The sequence below is a fragment of the Myxocyprinus asiaticus genome, chromosome 4 (assembly GCF_019703515.2).
Source record: "Myxocyprinus asiaticus isolate MX2 ecotype Aquarium Trade chromosome 4, UBuf_Myxa_2, whole genome shotgun sequence".
NCBI lineage: Eukaryota > Metazoa > Chordata > Actinopteri > Cypriniformes > Catostomidae > Myxocyprinus > Myxocyprinus asiaticus.
Window position 1 is genome coordinate 45,370,212 of NC_059347.1, and position 24,378 is coordinate 45,394,589.

General features: G+C 36.4%; 2 protein-coding genes across 3 annotated transcripts; one reads left to right on the forward strand and one right to left on the reverse strand.

Annotated features, from left to right (window-relative positions):
- Window positions 1-1,914: 1,914 nt before the first annotated feature.
- LOC127436815 (transmembrane 4 L6 family member 4-like) lies at window positions 1,915-16,636 on the forward strand. The gene is made up of 5 exons (XM_051691238.1): window positions 1,915-2,279; window positions 2,546-2,611; window positions 3,522-3,658; window positions 3,753-3,939; window positions 16,086-16,636. The coding sequence occupies exons 1-5, from the start codon at window positions 2,103-2,105 to the stop codon at window positions 16,092-16,094; spliced, it is 576 nt and encodes a 191-aa protein (XP_051547198.1). The 5' UTR covers window positions 1,915-2,102; the 3' UTR covers window positions 16,095-16,636.
- Window positions 16,500-24,284, reverse strand: LOC127436810 (mitochondrial ornithine transporter 1-like). Of its 2 annotated transcripts, none has more exons than XM_051691222.1 (7): window positions 24,047-24,284; window positions 23,536-23,644; window positions 21,689-21,947; window positions 19,816-19,953; window positions 18,871-19,046; window positions 18,193-18,351; window positions 16,500-18,005 (listed from the first exon to the last, which is right to left on the reverse strand). In XM_051691222.1, the coding sequence occupies exons 2-7, from the start codon at window positions 23,588-23,590 to the stop codon at window positions 17,890-17,892; spliced, it is 903 nt and encodes a 300-aa protein (XP_051547182.1). In that variant the 5' UTR covers window positions 23,591-23,644; window positions 24,047-24,284; the 3' UTR covers window positions 16,500-17,889. The 2 variants fall into 2 exon arrangements, with proteins under 2 accessions (XP_051547182.1, XP_051547172.1); XM_051691212.1 differs by having other exon boundaries at window positions 23,536-23,665.
- Window positions 24,285-24,378: the final 94 nt, after the last annotated feature.

Below are 24,378 nucleotides of genomic sequence, written 5' to 3' on the forward strand. Positions count from 1 at the left end.
CTCCATGTGAGGAGAAACAGTGAAATGTGCTTGGATTGGAGAATTACTAGCCATTGCTTTCTCAGATCGGCTCGGGCTGTTTGATATTTGATCATAAACGCCATCTCTGTAATCAACTGATCACTGGAAAGCAGATTTGCATGAACGGATACTTATTTTGTGCATTTTTGTAATTTTTTTTTAATTATATATATAGTGTAAGGTAGAATAAAAATGTTCATGTCAAGTAGACTTGAAATGTCAGAGTAAATGTTAATGAAGCATTTCATCAATATAAAATGAATACTATACTACTATGAAGCTGTTTTGTTTACATTCATCAAAATTCATTTCACCTTTTCAGTACCTTTTTTGCATGAATTTTCCAATGTGCTTTGTATGAATCATTGTTGAATTGCATATGTACTGTATATGACATGCGCCTGTTTGGCCTGTGTGCTAGTATGAACTTTTTAATGAAGCTGTAAAGACTCTGACCCAGACAGAGGATTATATAACGTCTTTCACTGCTTTGTTTATCATTGTGATGAATGTCTGTTGATGAGTTATGGCGATATGTTTATTGTGTTATTACTGGATAGAAAAAAAATGCAACATTTTTTCTTTTCTTTCTGAACTGATCACTATACAATCTATATAGTTAAGTACCAAGAAAAATCAGGATGCAATATATAATTATATTTTCAAACAAAAGTGATTGTTAAACAAACACTGTGTGTGAGATTTGTTTTTGTGAACATAACGGAAGCACTTTATTTGACAAAATATGCTACTTTATAAGTTGTTAACTTATTTAACACAATGAAAAACAGTTTACAAATAAACATTTTGTGATATGATTTTATATTGGTTTAAACAACTGTCATGAAAGATTGTCTCAAACTTTTGTCTATGGTTTTCCTGAAGGGGTGTGTTTCAGAGGGTTGGGGTTAGGCAAACAGGAAAAGCCTTTAAAGGAGAGATGTGTTCTTGCAGTGTTCCAGAAACCATGGCTGCACCACTCCACTCAAAAATAAAATTTGCTGGACATCAAAACTCTGACTCATGCTGTGTGATAAACAAAGTGTGCTTAATAGCAGTTAATGCACTTTTGTTCAACTCCTTAAACGTCTTTGATGTTTATATGAACGCAAATTGTTCAGTATGAGATACAATAAAGTATCACCTATACTTTTTTTTTTAATTTTTTTTATATAAAGTAAATCTAAACTGTATGTCAGAAACAGTCATTTAATAATTCTCTTGAAAGAATGGCAAAGAAAATATCATAAAGATGGTCTTTCAGATAATGCTGTTTGTTTTACTGTGTTGGTGTCATGGTGTTTTTCTTTCACTACAGAAACAGTCCAAAGTCCCACACAGCACTTGATTTAGAGCACCCTGAGCAAATATAATTTAGACAAGTGGATACAATGTATCACACATACACACATAGGCCTATTAATTTCTTCCTTGCAGTTCAACAGTATGTTGTATACAGTTGTAAGCTCTAACTGCAACTGAATGATTGAAAATGTACCGTTTCCACTTGTTATGAAAACCAGAGCCAGGTTTCTGTGCTTGCAACAAATGAAATGCATAAAAGCATATAAACACTTAAGGATGGGTTTAGACTGTGGTTTTAATTTTGAAGTGATCGGTGATGGTTGTATGAAAAGTCAAAGATCTCCATTGTTTATTAAACTGTAACCCATGTGAATTGCAGAGAGGAAATAGCTGTCTGTCATGTTCAAAAATAGTTTAAATGGCAATGCTGTACATCACGAATAACTAAAAAAAAAGAGGAAAGAAGGTAAATGAATATTAGGTTGGAAATTTATTGAGTTGTAAGTTCTCTAGGTAGGGTGTGGTTAGAGGAATGGAATTATGTGGGTTGGTCTTGTCTTAACTCAATAAAAACTGTCCAGCCAGTGTTTAAAAAAAGACATTAACACTCTGACAGAAACCCAACTTCAGGGGGTGTGAGACGACGACGCCCAAAAATCTTGTCGACAAGCACTTGGGAAAGGTTTTATTCGGGGTAAATTTTTATCCATTGCTGTAGTGATTAGAGCAGTTACACTGGTTACATTTACTTTCAGGAGTAACACACACCTCAAAGCATGTGTACGGGAAAATGTGCACTGTGCGTTGGGGGAAGTCTGTACCCGTTAGCGCTCATCTCCATAATCTGTAATATTATTCTATTCTTTCCTGGCTGGGATGTTAAGTACTCGCAGAATGGGCAACTTACTAAGGAGGTCAAATACATGGGAGGACTGATTGGAGGGGGGATAATGGTAAGTTGAAATATGTTTTTAATTGTAATGTAAATTTAAAAATGACAAATATTCTACTTAAAGATTATATATAAAGATCGCATAGCCTATTTATATTTTTTTAATATTTATATTATATTTTAAAGCTGTGACATGAATCAAATGTGAGTAGTGACCTTTAAACATAAATATATTCAATACTTTCATGATGTATTTGAGTCCAAATTTATCTAATTGCAACATGATACAAATATTTATCATAAACATGTCTCTCTCTCTCTCTCTAGGTGTTGATTCCAGCATTTCATATTCACCTAACTGGAAAGCAGGGTTGCTGTGGTAATCGCTGTGGAGTGAGTTCCAACCCTGTCACACAAAAAAAAAAAAAAAAACGTATTTTTGGTTTGCAGTATAAAAATATCCATGATTCTTTAGAAATTCAGTTTTGAAAGGGCTTGTTCAGTGTGTTTTTAGAGTGCAAATTGGCTTGTGCAAGAGTACTGATTCTTTTTTCATCTTCTGTTCAAGATATTTGGAAATATCTGCTGAGAGATAAAAATATAAAGTGATATTCAGAGTGGTCAAATGAATTTTATTATTTGTAATATTGGTGTACAGAGAGACATAAAGGCACTTAACCACTGTTTAGTGACCAGTGCTTTCTTGTTTCTGATTCAGAAAGTTGGAAGTTACGTCGCTATGAGCAGAAACTTCTTACAGAACGAAAACATAAACATATTTAGAATGCAACCATTTATGTGCAGTGTAGATCTGTAGTGTACTTGAAAGGCTTAAGAACGGACTGAGAATGCTGCTCCTCCTTACACAAGCACTCCTCTGTTGTGGAAAGAGGACACATCTATAAATATTTGACTCATGTCTGACATGTGATTAGAATAATTTGCATTTTCTTGCAAAAAAAAAAAGAAAAAAGAAGAAAACAAAAAGTGTATCATAGGTTTTGAATTCCAGTAACCTTAACGCTCTTACAGGAATTACAACTGAAAAAACAAAAAACAAAAAACAAACAAACAAAAAAAACATGATTACTTGGGACTGTAAGTAATGACATTGTGACAGAAAAGGTAGTTTATTTTTCAGCCATGTTCATTAGCCTGACTCCACAAAAAGTCACATTCACCAAAAGCAAATATGAAAAAGTGTGATTTGACAATCATTCTTGAGACATCTTTGAAATAATATGTCCACATATTTTTGCTTCTCTTGGTATTTCCTATTCCCACAATGCATTTTCTGTTTCAGATGCTCCTGTCCATTTTATTTGCAGCAGTGGGTGTTGCTGGTGCTCTTTATAGTTTTATAGTGGCACTGCTGGGCCTTGTCAATGGGCCGTACTGTAAACAAACGTATCTTTTTTGGGGAACTCCATTTAAAGACAGGTAAAAGAGATACCTCTGCAATTTACATCATATAATGACACTTTTTTATTTTGATTAAATCTCTACTTTTGTGTCTTTTTTCTATATCTCTCAGAGATGACAGCTACCTTGAGCACCGTGACTGGTGGAGAATATGCACTGAGCCAGAAAATGTGGTGGAGTTTAATGTGGGTCTGTTCTCAACATTGCTGGCGGCCAGTGGTCTGCAGCTCATACTCTGCGCTGTACAGATGATCAATGGCCTCTTCGGCTGCCTCTGTGGAACCTGCAAGGAAAAGGGGGTAAGAAATACTGGTAGAGACAGAGGTGCAAAAACCATATATGCAAGGTATGCAACGTAAAGGGGCGACATGTAAAGGCCAACTTGACAGATACATGGGCCGCAAATTTTAGTTTCGCATACATGCTCAGAAATGGGTAGCTGCGCCCCTGGGAAGGGAGAACAGAGAGGGTGGTGAATGAGGCATAAAAGAAAATCAAAGTAATCACTGAGTGTGATATTCTATCCAGTCATAAAATAACTTCAAGGGGTACAGGAAAACAAAAATATATATGTATATAGCTATATATGCAAGATTAGCCAAATTTTATTTAGTTATTTCTCTGCAATATCCGAATGTGAGAATTCTCTGCTGCTTTATCAAATCAATGTGTGAAGTATGTTTGGGCCTTAACGGTCATGCAAATGTTTACATAGATGAACAACTGAAAAAAAACACAAATTCTGCGATTCAGCAATTACTAATGTAGTAATTTCCACATTAGCACATTATATTGTATTACCATATAGCCTTCATACGAATTAATCTTTTTTTTATTTATTTTTTATTTTTTTCTGATTAACAATTTTTTATTGATTCACATATTGAACACAGAAAAACAAAACATATATACACAGATTCAACAATTATCCCCCACTGTTACCCCTCCCCCTCCGAATCCCCAACCCGGCCCCCAACAACATCCCAGTGGTCATACATGATTATAGACACACACACACACACACACAAAAGTAACATCCAGAAACACATCCAGAAATGCCAGATAGCCACCACATTTCCCCACAAACAAGTTCAATTTCCCCAGTCTTCTAAATGACCATTCTTCAAAGGCCACCACCCTCCCCATCTCCAAGCACTACTCCTGAAATGAGGGCACTCCAGCCAACCTCCATCCCCTTAAAACTATCTGTCTGGCAATCATGACACTGGTTAGGACCCAACTCTTTGTGTGTCTGTTCTCTACATTATTGACTGCCCCATCACCCAAAATACAGAGTCTGGGGCAAAATGAAACCCGAGTGCCCAATACATCACACACAAAACTCAAAACCTTCAACCAAAACTCCTAGATCTTAACACACCCCCAAAAGACAAGGGTTGTGTCTCCATCCTCTGACTGGCATCACCAGCAGGTGGGTGTGTCTTTAAGGCCAAGCCTATGCAATCCAGAGGGGGTCCAAAAGAATCGATGTAAAATCTTGAAGTGCATAAGGCGCACCCTTGCGTCTCTAGATGCAGACTTAATGTTTTTTAGAATCCTAGCCCACTCTCCCTCCTCCAATACCAAGTTTAAATCTTTATCCCATAATCCCTTGAGAGAAGTTCAAGGTCTGTCCCCCAGACTCTGAATTAACAGGGAGTAATACAATGATGCCTCATGACCTTTTCCAAAAGCAGTAATCACCACTCCCAGAGTGTCTGCCGCTTTAGGGGGTGTATGCTAATCCCAAAAATAGTACAGAGCAGGTGGCAGAGCTGTAAATACCTAAAGAACTGAGATCTGGGAATCCCAAAATGTTGAGCCAAATTTTTAAAGGATCTCAACACTCCGCTCTCATATAGGTCACCAAGTGTAGTAACCCCCCTCACAATCCACTCTGACCAGCAGAAAGGAGACTTTTTAATACATAATTTTGGGTTCAGCCATATGCTTGAGGCAACGTTTAAATAAATGTCCGAATTAAACACTCTGGACACTTTTGTCCATACCAAGTGCAAATGCGAGATAACGGGGTGTAATTTAACTTCTCCGGTTAGTTTGATAGAAAGGCTTTGTAATGGTGAAATAGGGGAAAGAACTTCCTGTGCCCCTATCCAGAGTAAAGTAATCTGAAATTAATCCATTTGTTTGTACCGCAGCTACTGGGTGTCTATAAAGTAACTTAATCCATCCAATAAATGTACTCCTAAACCTGTACATTTCCAAAATCTTAAAAAGATAATCCCATTCTACCATATCAAACGCCTTTTCGGTGTCAAGTGAGATGGCAGTGACCAGAGTCCGATCGTTCGCCACTGACCACATGATATTGATCATAAGAGCTACGGCCCCTAATAAACCCCACCTGATCTATATGTATAAGAGATGTCATAACTTTACTTAATCGTTTAGCCATAATTTTTGACAATATTTTAACGTCTAACTGGATCAGGGAAATTGGATGGTAACTCTTACACTCGCTTGGATCTTTGTGCTTTTTAAGAATCAGACTGATCCGGGCTTGCATCATGGTTGGCGGAAGCTTTCCATTCTTTAATGATTCCGTATAATCTTCTAACAAACGTGGAGCCAGTTCTGTAGCATAAGACCTAAAAACTCAGCTGTAAAGCCATCTGGCCCCCTTAATTACCTCGCCAAGCAACTCCAAGGTTATCTCAGAATCAAGATAATTTTTTTGCTCATTCGACAGTTTAGGGAGTTCTAATGGTTTCACAAAGTTTCTAATATCTTCATCAGTAGACGAAGACCTAGAACTATAGAGATCAATATAGAATACTTTAAAAGCATTATTAATATCAGTGGCCGAGGTAAACATTTCACCACCAGCAGATTTCACTGAGGGAAAGAAAAAGACTCTCTCTGCTTTATATATCTAGCCAAAAGCTTCCCTCCTTTGTCTTCCGACTCAAAAGTATGACTGTCTTGCCCTGAATAGACAAAATTCCACCTTCCGCAGCAAAATAGTATTATATCTGTATTTCAATCAGGTCAATTCTCTGAGGCCATCAGACGACATTCGGTGCTTTAGCTCTGCCTTGGCACTTTTAATATTCCCTTCCAACTCCACGAGTTCTCATGCTTTGAATTTTTTGGTGAATGAGGCATACTGTATGATCCGACCCCTAAGAACCATCTTAACTGCCTCCCAAACCACACCCACAGAGGATACTGAGGACCAGTTGGTCTCCATATAAACATTCATTTCAACCTTTAACATTTGTTGGAATTCAAATCTATTCTAGAATAAATCTTATGGACTGATGAAAAGAATGTATAGTCCCTACCAGATGGGTTCAAAAGTCTCCAAATATCTGTTAGACCAAGATTTTTACACATCCTGAGAAGCATCAATGTTGCTCTAGGGGGCTTACACACTTTTGCTTCACTATGATCAAGGACTGAGAGTATCAAAAGATTAAAGTCTCCTCCCAATATTATATCATGAAGGGTGCCAGCGGCTTGCAACATCCCTTCAAGATCTATAAAAAAGCCCTGATCATCAGCATTAGGTGTGTAAATATTAGCCAAAATCATCCTTTACCCCTGAATCTCAGCTAAAACAATAATGACTCTTCCTAATTTATCTTTACTCTGTTTGAGACATTTGAATTGTAGATGTTTACTTATCAATGTAATGACTCCCCTGCTCTTAATTGAGCCAGCACTAAAGAAAACATATCCACCCCATATCTTCCTAAATTTTTCAGCTTCCTGCAGTTAAAGATGCATTTCTTGAAGAAACACTATATCATATTTTTTACGTTTAAGAAAATAAATAACCTTCCTTCTTTTCATGGGATGCCCCAACCCATTCACATTCCACGTGGAGAGAGACAATCCACTAATACTAACATTTTATATTTTGACATATTAGAAAAAATAGACAGTGTGTCAAAAACAAAATTATAAAGACCACATCGCAACATTAGTTCAACAGTCAAACCCTGAACTTCCCCCAGAACCAAATATACAGAAAACAGAAAAACGTGCGCATTAACCCCACGCACGACAGCACCATCCGGCATCCATCCCTCTAAACTCAAACAGTCCACGTACGCCTATGAGAGCCCCCATGACAACTTGCCGTCAGATTGCTCAAGTCCGGTGTTGCTATACAAATTTTGTGAGACAGAATTACATAACAGAAGAAAATCTATAAAACAAACTCCAGCCAATTGGCGGGATAAACACAAAGAATGTGTAGATTCATCCACATAACTGTCACGAAGGTGTGTTCCTCCACAAAACAAGCTTCAGACGCTAGCAGAACCAGCACAAAAAAAAAAAAAAAAAAAAGACGTTCAGTTTCCTCAGGCAGTCAAACGAATGTTCAGTGAGCCGGCTGTTACATGAGTGCAACAGATGACCTAATCACTCCAATGACCTGCAAAAAATACTCCACAAAACAAACTCCACCCAATAGGAGGCATAAGCACAAAGAACATGCAGATTCATCCACAACACTGTCCCGAAGGAGTGTTATTCCACAAAACAAACTCCAGCCGCTAGGTGGAACCAGCACCAAAAGAAACAAAAATGGTGCCTTGGACAGTCAAGTGAATGTTCTGTGAGTCAGGCCAACTCAGCTGCAAAGTGAGTATCACACAATGACTTACTCATTCCATTGACTTTATGAAGGACAACACTTGTTGGGGACATGTAAATACTTTGTGGCCATCCTTAGCATCTATTCTCAATTTGGCTGGGAACATCAGTGCAAAAGCGACCTTCCGTTCATGTAAGAGTTTCTTGCATTCCAAGAATCGATCACATTTCAGTAGGGCTTTACTGGTTGTTTAGATCAGTGTTACTATCAGAAATAATTGATAATTATTTCTTTAGTTATTAATTAATATTTAATTAATTAATTGAATCTAACTCATTAAAACCTTATATGGGTCTCCAGTAAATGTAGTGCGCTACGTTTAGGAGCGGGTTTGGTTATTAGCAATAATTCATAATTATCAAAGATAATTATTAATTATTAAAATGAATAGAACATTGATGAGAATCAATGTTAGCTTTTTTTTAATCCTTTAAATCAACAATTATCAAAGATAATCACTAATCATTAACATCAATGAAACATTAATTAAAATTAACAATAGCTTATTGATCATTCAAATTACAGAATATTAATAAGGATTAATATTGATAGGGCACCACCCTGGAATCAGGGATTAATAACCAGATAGTATAACAGTCTCAATATTAGATTGTTTTCTTAGGAAAATCGACATCCGAAGAATATCGATTTTCGGAAAAAAAAAAACAGTGAATGAAGGCTTGAATCCGAGCACTGACATCCCGTCAGCATGACACAGGTGTATGCAAAACAAACCAAAACACTTCTCTTTGTAATATAACAAAGTTTATTTATGCAGTAATATCAATTAATAATTAATACAATGCAGTCAATAAACTTACAACTTACAACTACAAACTAAATAGTGATATTAGATATGGAAATCAAAATAATCCTATAACACATGAGGGTGTGTGTGTGGTTAGTACGAGAGAGAGAGAGAATTAAGTGACGGCCCCAAAGCCGATTTCGCGATCGTGGGAGAGAAAGCAGCTGTTAGTTTATCAATCAGAGACGCGGTGGACGGCTCGTAAACTGTCCCGCTGTCTTTGATAAACTCAGTTTGCCAGTCTCACCCGCGATGGCGGAAGTGCAATGTGGTTGGACTACAATACAGCAAATCAAATTTGTGATAATTAATACCCTGAGTATTAATAATGAGCGGACATGGCGGTCCGTAAACTGTACAAGCAATAACCTTGATACACAAGAATAACACACTATAATATTCTATCTCTGCCCTGACGTAAACCTCTTACTTGAATCGCATGAGGATGCAGAATGTGTGTTCATCCGTCCTTTAACTCAGACTCGGTTCCTCGAGGCTCGGGTGATGACGGGAGGCCGTTTCTTCGCTCTGTCGGCGGGCGGTACGGCTGCTGATTCTCGGCAGGCTGGCGGAGAAATCAGCGACGTCGACTTGATTGAAGATGGAAGAGAAATCTTTTATCTCTTCACTTCTGCAGGCAAACGGATGAAGATGCAGATTGCTCGGTGGTCTCCTTCGGATCTGTTAGAGTGTTCGGTGGAACACAGAGTAATCTCATCTCGTCCAGCGAGATGGAGATTGTATGGCCACAGTTTCAAGTCGGACTTGAACTTCCTTGTGCCACAAGGCTGCACCTGAGAGCAGCGATGAGCTGCGTCTATGCACGGCGAGCAAAGTTGCTGAAAGCAAATCCCGGAAGCATTTCAGAGGTATTTCTACTCCTGATGATGTCATGGTTGAGGTGCGTTCTGTCATGTGCCTCATCCAATAGGAGTTGAGAGTTCGATCCTTTAGTGAGCAAGGCTTCATGGGATTTGTAGTCTGTTTTGGACTCCCTTTGTTTGATTTTGGCGCGGTTTTTATCAGTAAGATTTATGACTTGATATGGGGGCCTGAGTTAGGTTTTACGACTGTGTTAGGCCTGCCTTTGTCTTCTATCTGAATACATGAGGCCCAACATTTCTTTCTTGTTGAATTCACAAAGTCTGGGAACAAGAAAATGTTGTGGTTCTTCCAAGAAAGCCTTGTTACTCCTCGCCTCGCGTAACACAAGCTCTTTATCAGATGATCTCAGAAATTTGGCCAGAATTGATCGGGGGCTGTCTCCCTCAGCGGACTGCCGAGCTGGAACTCTATGAGCTCGCTCGATTTCCAGCTTATAGTCTATTATGTCGAGCAGACTCGGAAAGAGCCTGTCCAGAAATTCCACCATATTCTGAACCTCTGCTCGCTCAGGAATTCCAACAATTCGGACGTTGTTCCGTCGGTTACAATTCTCCATATCTTCCAACTTTTCCCAAACGCGTTCCAAGTCTGCCTTGGTCGCTAGTGGTTTAGCAGCTAATTCCCTCTCTGATGACTACAGATAATCGATCCCTTTCTCAGCATCTGCCACTCTTGTAACCATCTCAGTGAATTTCGTCTCCATGGCAGTGATCGATTGATGTATTACAACAAGCTCCTCCAAGTCCGCAACAACCTTCGTTAGCACTGCCAACACGTTCATCAATTGTCGCAGAATTTCCTTCTTCTCAGAAGAATGTCCCCAGAAACTTGCATGGCACTTCACAATTAATAATTAAGTCTTGTATCCCCCCCCCCCCCCCCAAAAGAAAATAAAAAAATAAAGGTTTGACAAATATATCCCCCAAAAACTATATAAATTAACTGTGATTGTACTATTAGCTATCTATATTAACTGTGATTGTACTATTAGGCTAGCCATATTAACTGAGATTGTACTATTAGCTATCTATATTAACTATGATTGTACTATTAGGCTAGCTATATTAACTGAGATTGTGCTATTAGCTATCTATATTAACTGAGATTGTACTATTTGGCTAGCTATATTAACTGAGATTGTACTATTAGCTATTTATATTAACTATGATTGTACTATTAGGCTAGCTATATTAACTGAGATTGTACTATTAGCTATCTATATTAACTGAGATTGTAATATTAGGCTAGCTATATTAACTGAGATTGTACTATTAGCTATCTATATTAACTGAGATTGTACTATTAGCTATCTATATTAACTGAGATTGTACTATTAGCTATCTATATTAACTATGGTTGTACTATTAGGCTAGCTATATTAACTGAGATTGTACTATCAGCTATCTATATTAACTGAGATTGTACTATTTGGCTAGCTATATTAACTGAGATTGTACTATTAGCTATCTATATTAACTGAGATTGTACTATTAGGCTAGCTATATTAACTGAGATTGTACTATTAGCTATCTATATTAACTGAGATTGTACTATTAGCTATCTATATTAACTGAGATTGTACTATTTGGCTAGCTATATTAACTGAGATTGTACTATTAGCTATCTATATTAACTGAGATTGTACTATTAGCTATCTATATTAACTGAGATTGTACTATTAGCTATCTATATTAACTGAGATTGTAATATTAGGCTAGCTATATTAACTGAGATTGTACTATTAGCTATCTATATTAACTGAGATTGTACTATTAGCTATCTATATTAACTATGGTTGTACTATTAGGCTAGCTATATTAACTGAGATTGTACTCTTAGCTATCTATATTAACTGAGATTGTACTATTAGCTATCTATATTAACTATGGTTGTACTATTAGGCTAGCTATATTAACTGAGATTATACTCGTAGCTATCTATATTAACTGAGATTGTACTATTTGGCTAGCTATATTAACTATGGTTGTACTATTAGGCTAGCTATATTAACTGAGATTGTACTATTAGCTATCTATATTAACTGAGATTGTACTATTTGGCTAGCTATATTAACTGAGATTGTACTATTAGCTAGCTATATTAACTGAGATTGTAATATTAGGCTAGCTATATTAACTGAGATTGTACTATTAGCTATCTATATTAACTGAGATTGTACTATTAGGCTAGCTATATTAACTGAGATTGTACTATTAGCTGTCTATATTAACTGAGATTGTACTATTAGCTATCTATATTAACTACGGTTGTACTATTAGCTATCTATATTAACTGAGATTGTACTATTAGCTATCTATATTAACTGAGATTGTAATATTAGGCTAGCTATATTAACTGAGATTGAACTATTAGCTATCTATATTAACTGAGATTGTAATATTAGGCTAGCTATATTAACTGAGATTGTACTATTAGCTATCTATATTAACTGAGATTGTACTATTAGGCTAGCTATATTAACTGAGATTGTACTATTAGCTGTCTATATTAACTGAGATTGTACTATTAGCTATCTATATTAACTACGGTTGTACTATTAGCTATCTATATTAACTGAGATTGTACTATTAGCTATCTATATTAACTGAGATTGTAATATTAGGCTAGCTATATTAACTGAGATTGAACTATTAGCTATCTATATTAACTGAGATTGTACTATTAGGCTAGCTATATTAACTGAGATTGTACTATTAGCTATCTATATTAACTGAGATTGTACTATTAGGCTAGCTATATTAACTGAGATTGTACTATTAGCTATCTATATTAACTGAGATTGTAATATTAGGCTAGCTATATTAACTGAGATTGAACTATTAGCTATCTATATTAACTGAGATTGTACTATTAGGCTAGCTATATTAACTGAGATTGTACTATTAGCTAGCTATATTAACTGAGATTGTACTATTAGGCTAGCTATATTAACTGAGATTGTACTATTAGCTATCTATATTAACTGAGATTGTACTATTTGGCTAGCTCTATTAACTATGGTTGTACTATTAGGCTAGCTATATTAACTGAGATTGTACTATTAGGCTAGCTATATTAACTATGGTTGTACTACTAGGCTAGCTATATTAACTGAGATTGTACTATTAGCTATCTATATTAACTGAGATTGTACTATTTGGCTAGCTATATTAACTGAGATTGTACTATTTGGCTAGCTATATTAACTGAGATTGTAATATTAGGCTAGCTATATTAACTGAGATTGTACTATTAGCTATCTATATTAACTGAGATTGTACTATTAGGCTAGCTATATTAACTGAGATTGTACTCTTAGCTATCTATATTAACTGAGATTGTACTATTTGGCTAGCTATATTAACTATGGTTGTACTATTAGGCTAGCTATATTAACTGAGATTGTACTATTAGCTATCTATATTAACTGAGATTGTACTATTTGGCTAGCTATATTAACTGAGATTGTACTATTAGCTAGCTATATTAACTGAGATTGTAATATTAGGCTAGCTATATTAACTGAGATTGTACTATTAGCTATCTATATTAACTGAGATTGTACTATTAGGCTAGCTATATTAACTGAGATTGTACTATTAGCTGTCTATATTAACTGAGATTGTACTATTAGCTATCTATATTAACTATGGTTGTACTATTAGCTATCTATATTAACTGAGATTGTACTATTAGCTATCTATATTAACTGAGATTGTAATATTAGGCTAGCTATATTAACTGAGATTGAACTATTAGCTATCTATATTAACTGAGATTGTACTATTAGGCTAGCTATATTAACTGAGATTGTACTATTAGCTATCTATATTAACTGAGATTGTACTATTAGGCTAGCTATATTAACTGAGATTGTACTATTAGGCTAGCTATATTAACTGAGATTGTACTATTAGCTATCTATATTAACTGAGATTGTACTATTTGGCTAGCTCTATTAACTATGGTTGTACTATTAGGCTAGCTATATTAACTGAGATTGTACTATTAGCTATCTATATTAACTGAGATTGTACTATTTGGCTAGCTCTATTAACTATGGTTGTACTATTAGGCTAGCTATATTAACTGAGATTGTACTATTAGCTATCTATATTAACTGAGATTGTACTATTAGCTATCTATATTAACTGAGATTGTACTATTAGGCTAGCTATATTAACTGAGATTGTACTATTAGCTAGCTATATTAACTGAGATTGTAATATTAGGCTAGCTATATTAACTGAGATTGTACTATTAGCTGTCTATATTAACTGAGATTGTATTATTAGCTATCTATATTAACTATGGTTGTACTATTAGCTATCTATATTAACTGAGATTGTACTATTAGCTATCTATATTAACTGAGATTGTAATATTAGGCTAGCTATATTAACTGAGATTGAACTATTAGCTATCTATATTAACTGAGATTGTACTATTAGGCTAGCTATATTAACTGAGATTGTACTATTAGCTATCTATATTAACTGAGATTGTACTATTAGGCTAGCTATATTAACTGAGATTGTACTATTAGCTATCTATATTAACTGAGATTGTACTATTTGGCTAGCTCTATTAACTATGGTTGTACTATTAGGCTAGCTATATTAACTGAGATTGTAATATTAGCTATCTATATTAACTGAGATTGTACTATTAGCTGTCTATATTAACTGAGATTGTATTATTAGCTATCTATATTAACTATGGTTGTACTATTAGCTATCTATATTAACTGAGATTGTACTATTAGCTATCTATATTAACTGAGATTGTAATATTAGGCTAGCTATATTAACTGAGATTGAACTATTAGCTATCTATATTAACTGAGATTGTACTATTAGGCTAGCTATATTAACTGAGATTGTACTATTAGCTATCTATATTAACTGAGATTGTACTATTAGCTATCTATATTAACTGAGATTGTACTATTAGCTATCTATATTAACTGAGATTGTACTATTTGGCTAGCTCTATTAACTATGGTTGTACTATTAGGCTAGCTATATTAACTGAGATTGTAATATTAGCTATCTATATTAACTGAGATTGTACTATTAGCTGTCTATATTAACTGAGATTGTATTATTAGCTATCTATATTAACTATGGTTGTACTATTAGCTATCTATATTAACTGAGATTGTACTATTAGCTATCTATATTAACTGAGATTGTAATATTAGGCTAGCTATATTAACTGAGATTGAACTATTAGCTATCTATATTAACTGAGATTGTACTATTAGGCTAGCTATATTAACTGAGATTGTACTATTTGGCTAGCTATATTAACTGAGATTGTACTATTAGGCTAGCTATATTAACTGAGATTGTACTATTAGCTATCTATATTAACTGAGATTGTACTATTTGGCTAGCTATATTAACTGAGATTGTACTATTAGGCTAGCTATATTAACTGAGATTGTACTATTAGCTATCTATATTAACTGAGATTGTACTATTTGGCTAGCTCTATTAACTATGGTTGTACTATTAGGCTAGCTATATTAACTGAGATTGTACTATTAGGCTAGCTATATTAACTGAGATTGTACTATTAGCTATCTATATTAACTGAGATTGTACTATTAGGCTAGCTATATTAACTGAGATTGACTATTGCTACTTATTAACTAGTTGACATTAGCTACTATATTAACTGATGGTTGTACTATTAGGCTAGCTATATTAACTGAGATTGTACTATTAGCTATCTATATTAACTGAGATTGTACTATTAGGCTAGCTATATTAACTGAGATTGTACTATTAGCTAGCTATATTAACTGAGATTGTACTATTTGGCTAGCTATATTAACTGAGATTGTACTATTAGGCTAGCTATATTAACTGAGATTGTACTATTAGCTAGCTATATTAACTGAGATTGTAATATTAGGCTAGCTATATTAACTGAGATTGAACTATTAGCTATCTATATTAACTGAGATTGTACTCTTAGCTATCTATATTAACTATGATTGTACTATTAGTCTAGCTATATTAACTGAGATTGTACTATTTGGCTAGCTATATTAACTATGATTGTACTATTAGCTATTTAGCATGTCTTAAACTTTATACCGTGTTTTTATCTTTCAGCCTCTGTAAACCGTCACTACTCCTAGTATCCAGGATATCATAATTCTATCTTCCTGCCTCACTATCAGCTAACCCGCGCCCTCTTGAAGAAAGATGAAGTAGTAAATTAATATTGCAATCAGCCAACTGTTTTCATGCTCCAAATCTTTCCACTTTGAACATTTTGATCAAAGTTTTTGGTACTGTCAGTACTCACCTATTGATGTGTACTGCTGATGTTTTGGCTTAATACTGCAGTTTTAATACCTATGTATAGAGGCTCACAGAGTGAATAATATTGTATAGGAAAATGGCTTCAATTAATGATATAAATGTAGCCACTCTTTTTATATTCATCTCATTGAGTGTTTTTCTCAAAACACATTTTTTATGGTTCAGAAATTAAGTAAACATATACCAAAAACAAAAAATGTGTGGTTTTTATGGCAGATTTTAATTCACAATTTGATTTTCCACTGTTGTGTCATGTTAATTCAAAATAATAATAATAATAAAAAAGATAAGTCAAATATGCAAACGTAAAAAATAAAAATAATGGTTTTACAAAGTTATTCTCTTTTGGGGTTTTTTTTTGTTTTGTTTTTTTTTTTTTTTACGGTGGGGATTCTTTACAATGGAGAAAAAAGAATGATACAAGAGAGTCTTCCATTGCTGAATGAAATGGCAGATCATTTACAGTCAATACAAATTTTGATATGATGATGTGCCTTAAAATTTAATACTGCTATTATGTTACAGTTGTAGGGTCTGTCTACAGCTGAATGTGTCTTGGCAGAAAGATTGAATGTAACAAGCACATGCTCACACATCCATTTATGAACATATTTAAAACCAAGTTAAAGAAATACATTTGAAAAAAATCAGGCATTCCTACCTTTCTGAAATACTGTATGATCAAATACACACTAATAATGCCTATCCTGATATTATATTGACAGCACAAAATGAGTAAACCATAAAAACTGTATTTCCAAAACCACTGAACTGTGGTTTTTGTTCCTTTTGTCTGTTAGTGTTTTAGGGAGCAGCTTAGCATTTACTTGCATAGTTGTTTACACCGCTGGAGTTTTGAGATTTGGGAAACTGGCCAGTATACTGAGGTAGACTAAAAAACTGTATGAAAATACAGTTTAAATAATATCAAGTCACTAGACTCCCTGACCAACGCTGCATGTTCTTTAAGAACACTCAGAAAAGGGGGGCCTGGGTAGCTCAATGAGTATTGACCCTGCCTACCACCCCTGGAGTCGCAAGTTCAAATCCAGGGTGTGCTGAGTGACTCCAGCCAGGTCTCCTAAGCAACCAAATTGGCCAGGTTGCTAGGGAGGGTAGAGTCACATGGGGTAACCTCCTCATTGTCGTGATTAGTGGTTCTTGCTCTCAATAGGGCGCGTGGTAAATTGTGTGTGGATCGCGGAGAGTAGCATGAGTCTCCACATGCTGTGAGTCTCCGTGGTGTCATGCACAATGAGCCAGGCGATAAGATGGTCTCGGAAGCGGAGGCAACCGCCACCCGGATTGAGGTGAGTAACCGCATCACCACGAGGACCTACTAAGTAGTGGGAATTGGGCATTCCAAATTGGGGAGAAAAGGGGATAAAGAGGAAAAAAAAAAAAAAAAAGGAAAAAATAACACTCAGAAATTATCTAACAAGAAAAAAAAAGCATCTTTATAACAATCTGTATTAGGGATTGCATGTGATTATTATTATTATGGCATGTTTGAGTAAGTAAGGGCTGATTATGTTGAGTTAGTAAAAAATAAAATATTAAGGACCTAACAAGAGAAAATAACTGTCAGCTGTCAAAACTGTGCCATCATGAATTTGCGGCTGGCTTCATATCCTAAGAAGAGAGCACCATTGGCTGGAAACGTTCGAATCATTGTGGGAGTGAGACCAGAATATAAAGCCCTTATACCTGGAAGGCAAAAAGAAAAGAAAAAAACAAGGTGAAAAAGAAAGAAAAATGGCACATTAGTGAGTTAGAGGAGTGTCCTTTTGCAAACAGCGATCATTTTGTTAATTAGTTTCAACAGTCTAAATACTTAAATAATTCTAACTTATTATGTTAATATTTAAAACAGTAAAACAGAAATTTTGCTCACCTTCCATTCTGAAGATGTGCATAAAGGTCTTGAAGAAGCCAGCCTGCCTGCCTGTCATTGACATGACCTGTATTCTGGATTTAACACAATCCATGGGGTACACGACAAGCCAGAGACAAGCTCCCCCAAAACCCCCACTGAACACAATGGGGGCTACACCTACAAAACAAAGAACTAATCAAAGCTGCAACTAATGAACCTGGAAATCTGAGAATATATGCAGAGCACATTATATATATATAAGCGGACTCAAACATAAAGGAAACGTCGTCATGTTTTTATTTTTTTATTTTATTTTTTTACATTTCAATCTAAAGTTTTGTTAAAACAGATCCTATTAGCTCAGTAATGTCCAAAAGCAGATAAAGAGATGGCTTTCTCTCTCCACCCACTATGCTGTAATTCTGCTGTGGAAAAATCTGTTAGTGCTTTCCACTAAGCAAACTAAACAACCAGCTGTCTACCTACATTTAAAACAAAGAGCTCATTGTTTGCTGTGCTGACTGATTTTACAGGCGTCTAATGTTTTACTTCGTCCTTATAACTGATTCGTAAGGGCGCCAACTCCTTAAATACACCAGAAAAACACCAGACCAATCAATAAATGAGAAACCAAGTATGCTAATAGTACTTTTAAAGATACAATTTAGAAATTGTAGTGTGACGGTGCTTTCATACCAATGTCATCCTTGTCGCAGTGCATGTACTGAGCAAAGAGAGACCGACAAAGCTCATATGCTCCAAAGAAACAGAAATATCCAGGCACCTCACGGGCAATGGTGGTAGTTAAACCCAGGAAGAACCCTGCAGGACCATCATTGTGCATGATGGACTTTATAACTGACCAAACTGTGCTGAAAAAGACAGACAGGCACAATGTAATTAAGCAACAGCCTGACACATAATAGCTCCAACAACACGTTCATTAAACTGTGTGGAAAAGCTGCAATACTTAAAGGTGCACTAAGTGTTTATTATTTCCTATGTTGCAGTGGTCCTGGACTTGTGCTGGCACCTATTGGCATGGATGTAGCATCACGCAGAAGCAACATTTTTCAGTTACTGGTGCCATTGCAGAAATGCGCTATTCACAGTCAGTAATGATTAATATATTCCGCAAACGAAAGTGTACAATAATAGAGGGGTAACTGAGATAAAGTGAGTTGCATTTGGCTGGTCATATGATCTCAACTTGTCAACCCGCATGAAGTGACCAGCTCCATGTAAATTAACAGCTTTTAGTAGGCTACTGATAAGACTGGAGTCATCATCTCAAGTGAGTGTACATAAATTCAAACATATTTTTCAAAAGTGCTGTTCATTTCCTTGTGTAAAACATTTTTAACAATGGAAAAATGACTAAGTGTGCCTTTAACTGTTGGATAATGGTGAAAAAGAACATTTTATTTATGACACATAACCCATTTTAAAATCAATTAGGTAGAGGCAGCCTACATATTTCAGAGTGGCCATTTCGCAATCCCACAAACCACTCTACTCCCTATTGTTTCCAGTCACTTCTATACGGTCTTATCTAATTAAAGGCAAACGCCTATAAAATAATAATTTAAAAAAAGATATGCGCACTGGATAAATGGAAAGGTTCACTGATGTGCTCCTTACTTTTGACTTTTGGCGATCTTGCCCGAGGTGGTCATCTCATGCATAGCCTGCAGTCGGCACTTCACCAGTTCAGTGGGACAAAGCACCAGAGAGGAGAAAATAGAAGCCACGGAGCCTGCACATGCTTTCTGCATGTCACTGTACAAAAATAAACAAATTTATGAAAGAAAAAAACAAAAAAAACATTAATATCAAACAAACGAGAGCAACAGGCAGCACAACATTTCACTGACGTGCTTTTGCGCTCAAAGACAGCTGGACCGAGCCAGAGACTATATAGCCCTAAATGGACCACTGGTATTAAAATGAATGGGTGAATTGGAACATCCAATGGTTAACAAATATAGAAATGGAAGTCCTGCTCCCCCTTACAGGTAAAAGAGCCAATCATCTTTAGATACAGACATCACCTATCAGTCAACTCAAGAACGTGCATGGGCATTAGCAGGAACAGCCTGAACAATAGCGTTTCTTTTTTTGCCGTGATCTGAGCTAAAGCAGCACAATTAGCGATACCATTGTTGTCAGATTATACTGCTGATTTAAAATATGTTCTTTGATCATAATGTTGACCAACCATTTTGGAGATTTCAGTCTTTCCCTCTTCAAGTAGATAGGAGCTGTACTTTTATGCTGCTTGTTTACATAGAAAATAGCTGCCCAGCCTGCCCTGGAGTGTTCCAAAGATGGCTGATGAGTGACCAGACTAACCTTGAAAGAGACTTCAACCAAGCAAAACACAATACAATTTTTCAACGCTTCAAACTACATTTTTATTTATTTTTTTAATCCCAATTTGGAATGCCCAATTCCCACTACCTAGTGGGTCCTTGTAGTGGCGCGGTTACTCACCTCAATCCGGGTGGCGGAGGACAAGTCTCAGTTGCCTCCGCTTTTGACAGTCAATCCACGCATCTTATCATGTGGCTCGTTGTGCATGACAAACGCAGAGACTCCGCATGTGGAGGCTCATGCTACTCTTCGCGATCCATGCACAACTTACCACGCGCCCCACTGAGAGCAAGAACCACTAATCGCGACCACGATGAGGTTACCCCATGTGACTCTATCCTCCCTTGCAAACCGGGCCAATTTGGTTGCTTAGGAGACCTGGCTGGAGTCACTCAGCACACCCTGGATTCGAAATCGTGACTCCAGGGGTGGTAATCAGCATCAATGCTCACTGAGCTACCCAGGCCCCCCCTTCAAACAACATTTAACTTGACACAGTATCCTAAAAACACAGTGCTTATGACTAGAGATGCTGAAATCTAGTGAAACACGATGCAACCAAAGTGAGACACTCAAAATACGTCCATCTGACACATGAGTACATAGACCAACCATTAAGAAAAGCTCAGAATAGAACTAGGCCAATAAGTGTTATGTTCAATGTTATTTAAGAAACAATATTTAAGGCATTTTTTTCCTCTAAATCTCCACTTTAACTCACTTTCCGATGTGAAAGTAAAAGTAGAGATTTAGAGTAAAAAAGGATCTGTTTCTCAACCACACCTATCATATTGCTTCTGAAGATATAGATTTAACTACTGGAGTCGTATGGATTACTTCTATGTTTCCTTTATGTGATTTTTGGAGCTACGAAGGTCTGATCACCATTCACTTGCATTGTATGGAGCTTACAGAGCCGAGATATTCTTCTAAAAATCTTTGTTTGTGTTCTTCTGAAAAAAGAAAGTCATACACATCTGGGATGGCATGAGGTTGAGTAAATGATGAGAGAATTTTCATTTTTGGGTGAACTATCCTTTTAATTAATATAGTAACATCATGACAGACCTGGTTTTTAGAAATCTGAATACATCCTTTAATTTTAGCTGATTTGACCTCCACCATTTCACAACCCCCTCACCTAAGCACAGTCCCTTTCTCCTGTCCAGAGACAACGCGGACCACCTCCTGGCAAAAACCGTAGCACATGAAGAGCACAGAGTTCTCAGCGATGTTAGCCATGAGGGCAGGCGTGGTACCTTGATACAGCCCCCGAAGTCCCACCTGTTTGTATGTCGACACAAAGCAGTGCACAAAGCCTCTGTACAAAGTGGGGAAGGTCTGCATTTTCACTTTTGCCGTGTCCAAGGGTTGACCACTGAACACACAAGCAGCGCCCCCTAAAGACAAAAGAAGAAGGGAGTTGGAGAATAGAAAGTTATCACAATTAATTTTTTTCTCTTGTTTATGAAACACACAAAGGATTGTAGGAATTATATCATTACCCTTCAATAATCCTAACATAGATTGTTTTGTTTGTGTATTGCTCTTTCTTGTTGTTACAAACTTAAATTGGATTGCAATTGGTAATGTAGTGACAAAGCAGTGTGATCCACAAATTACAGACAGTTTCATGCACTACAAACCTACTCCCCCACTTATTAATATCAGATCCGAGCTGGAGACAATAGGTTTTAAATGTCATTGAGAAACATGTGTGTGTGTGCAGTGATGGACTGGCCTTTGGGAGCATGGGGACTTTTCCCGGTGGGCCAGTCGAGTGGGCTGATGTGACTAAATGGTTGCATTTTGCTACCGTTTTTTTCCACCTGTGCAACCACAAAATGGCCCCACTTTTATTTATTAAGCGCTGCATTAAACTGCCCCGACTTTCTAAACAGCAGTGACGAGGTAAAAAGGAAAACACTGTGTCATTCACAACTGCAATTACAGGCTTTTCAATCCACACATCACCATTATATTGCAGTTAGTAAAACTAACTGTAGAAACTATGGTGTTTTGGCAAGAATATTGTTTTTAATTGTTACTACAATTATAATAATTCTATGAAATATTGTATATGGGAAATACAAGTCACTTTTATGGCAGTTGTTTTTATAGTTTCAACATGGATATTGTTTGTCATTACAAATTCCATAGTTTGTTTTTTAGAAACCATAATTACATCTGGTAATGATAAGCATTGTTTTACATGTGATTACCAATGCCTTATTAAAACCTCAGTTAAACTCTGGATGCTATGCAAGAAATGTGGTACATTTTCAGAAGGGCAACAAAGGAGAATTTAACAAGAGCTTTAAAGCCTGGACCCCCATGAATTAAAGACGAAGCTGAGTTTTCAACTGTGTAAATAGGTTTGGTTCTAGTGAAGTTTAATGGAAAAATTTAATTCAGTAACTAACAGCCTGATGAAAGATAAATATCAGTTAAGAAGTCCCACTGTCAGAATGTTTGGACAAAGCCCTGCATACAGTAAATTAGGTGTTTATTTTATTGTTGTTAATATAGTTAATGGCATTTGTGATTTCCCCCCCTTTGGGACAGTGAAACAATCATGGGGGGAGGGGGGTTGAATATTTCCAAAGCTGATTATTTTGTCCTATTCCAGCCCTGTGTCTGTGTGTGTGTGTAGGGACTATTACAGACAATGGTCCAGCCTGTGAAACCACAAAGGTAAGCAAAAACACACAGCTCAAAGTTCAGATAAGGACTGACAACTGATTTTTTACAATGCAAATGGTGCTGAAAAAGGATCCCCGCCCAGCACTACATTAAAACACTATTGAATATGTTTTACAAAATACTGATTTCGAATGTAAAAATCAAGTTCATTTGGCAAGGGGCCAAAAACAATCCAAAATAGGTTGTGCTTATTCTTTATCAAACTGCTTATCTGACAGAAGAACCTCACATGCAAAAATTATTTTAGTGCAAGTCCCCAACAGGCCTAATGTGAAGTGAAGTTACCTATAGCTCCAGCAGAGAGGTCTATTATTGCCTGAACTACTGGATGTGGTGCCATGGTGAATGAACCAAGCGCCCCGAGAAATCCTGATTTCAAATATCTTGATCTGGACTTGATTCAAAGACAAAACACCTGTGCAATATGTAAGAGAAAAGAACGTGATTATGCTTTAAAATGTTGGCTCATCATTTTCAGTTCACCTAGCTACATTTGTAGTAGTTGTTTGTAAACCCGTACATATCTTACTTATATCATTATGTGAAGTATATAGCTAGTGCATTGCACAAAACAGCGTAAAGTTACATCAACAAGCAGCATGGAGCTGCATCTCAAGTTTCAAGGAAGAACAAAGTTTACAGCAGCTAATGACGAACGTCAAGAACTACAATGGCCAACCATGTGGCGTTGAGATACTCTCACCAAGCCATACTGGTCTGATGTAATGTTTTTAATATTATGTGTCTGTCTGTCTGGTTTTATCACATAACAAGCTAAAGAAACACACACGCTTACCTTTAATTCACACACGCGCGCTTGTCCTGTGAATGAGTAGCGAGATGGTCATGCTGCCTCTATACTAAAACGGTACATTTGCGAACAGATGAATCGTGACCTCTCTCGTCAAGAATCAGAATGGAATGCAAGGAAGGATTGAGGGAGGTTGGTTGGTTGACAGTGGCGGTACAGGAACAGCGGCTGCCCCCTCATCTCTGTGACCAGTAATGAGCTGTGGCGTTGTCCATATACCTGATATAGACGGATTTAAACACATAAAATCACTGACTGTGTCATAAGCCTGGAAAAAAGTGGTAAAGGAGTGTAAATCCGCTATTATTTGGTCAAAA

Coding starts and splice junctions, on each gene's coding strand:
- LOC127436815 (XM_051691238.1), top strand. CDS start 2,103: ATGTGTACGGGAAAATGTGCACTGTGCGTTGGGGGAAGTCTGTACCCG. Junction 2,612..3,521: donor GCTGTGGTAATCGCTGTGGA/GTGAGTTCCAAC, acceptor TTTCTGTTTCAG/ATGCTCCTGTCCATTTTATT. Junction 3,659..3,752: donor GGAACTCCATTTAAAGACAG/GTAAAAGAGATA, acceptor TATATCTCTCAG/AGATGACAGCTACCTTGAGC.
- LOC127436810 (XM_051691222.1), bottom strand. CDS start 23,590: ATGGCACCACATCCAGTAGTTCAGGCAATAATAGACCTCTCTGCTGGA. Junction 21,948..23,535: donor CCTCTCTGCTGGAGCTATAG/GTAACTTCACTT, acceptor TTTTGTCTTTAG/GGGGCGCTGCTTGTGTGTTC. Junction 18,352..18,870: donor CTGCGACAAGGATGACATTG/GTATGAAAGCAC, acceptor TTTGTTTTGTAG/GTGTAGCCCCCATTGTGTTC.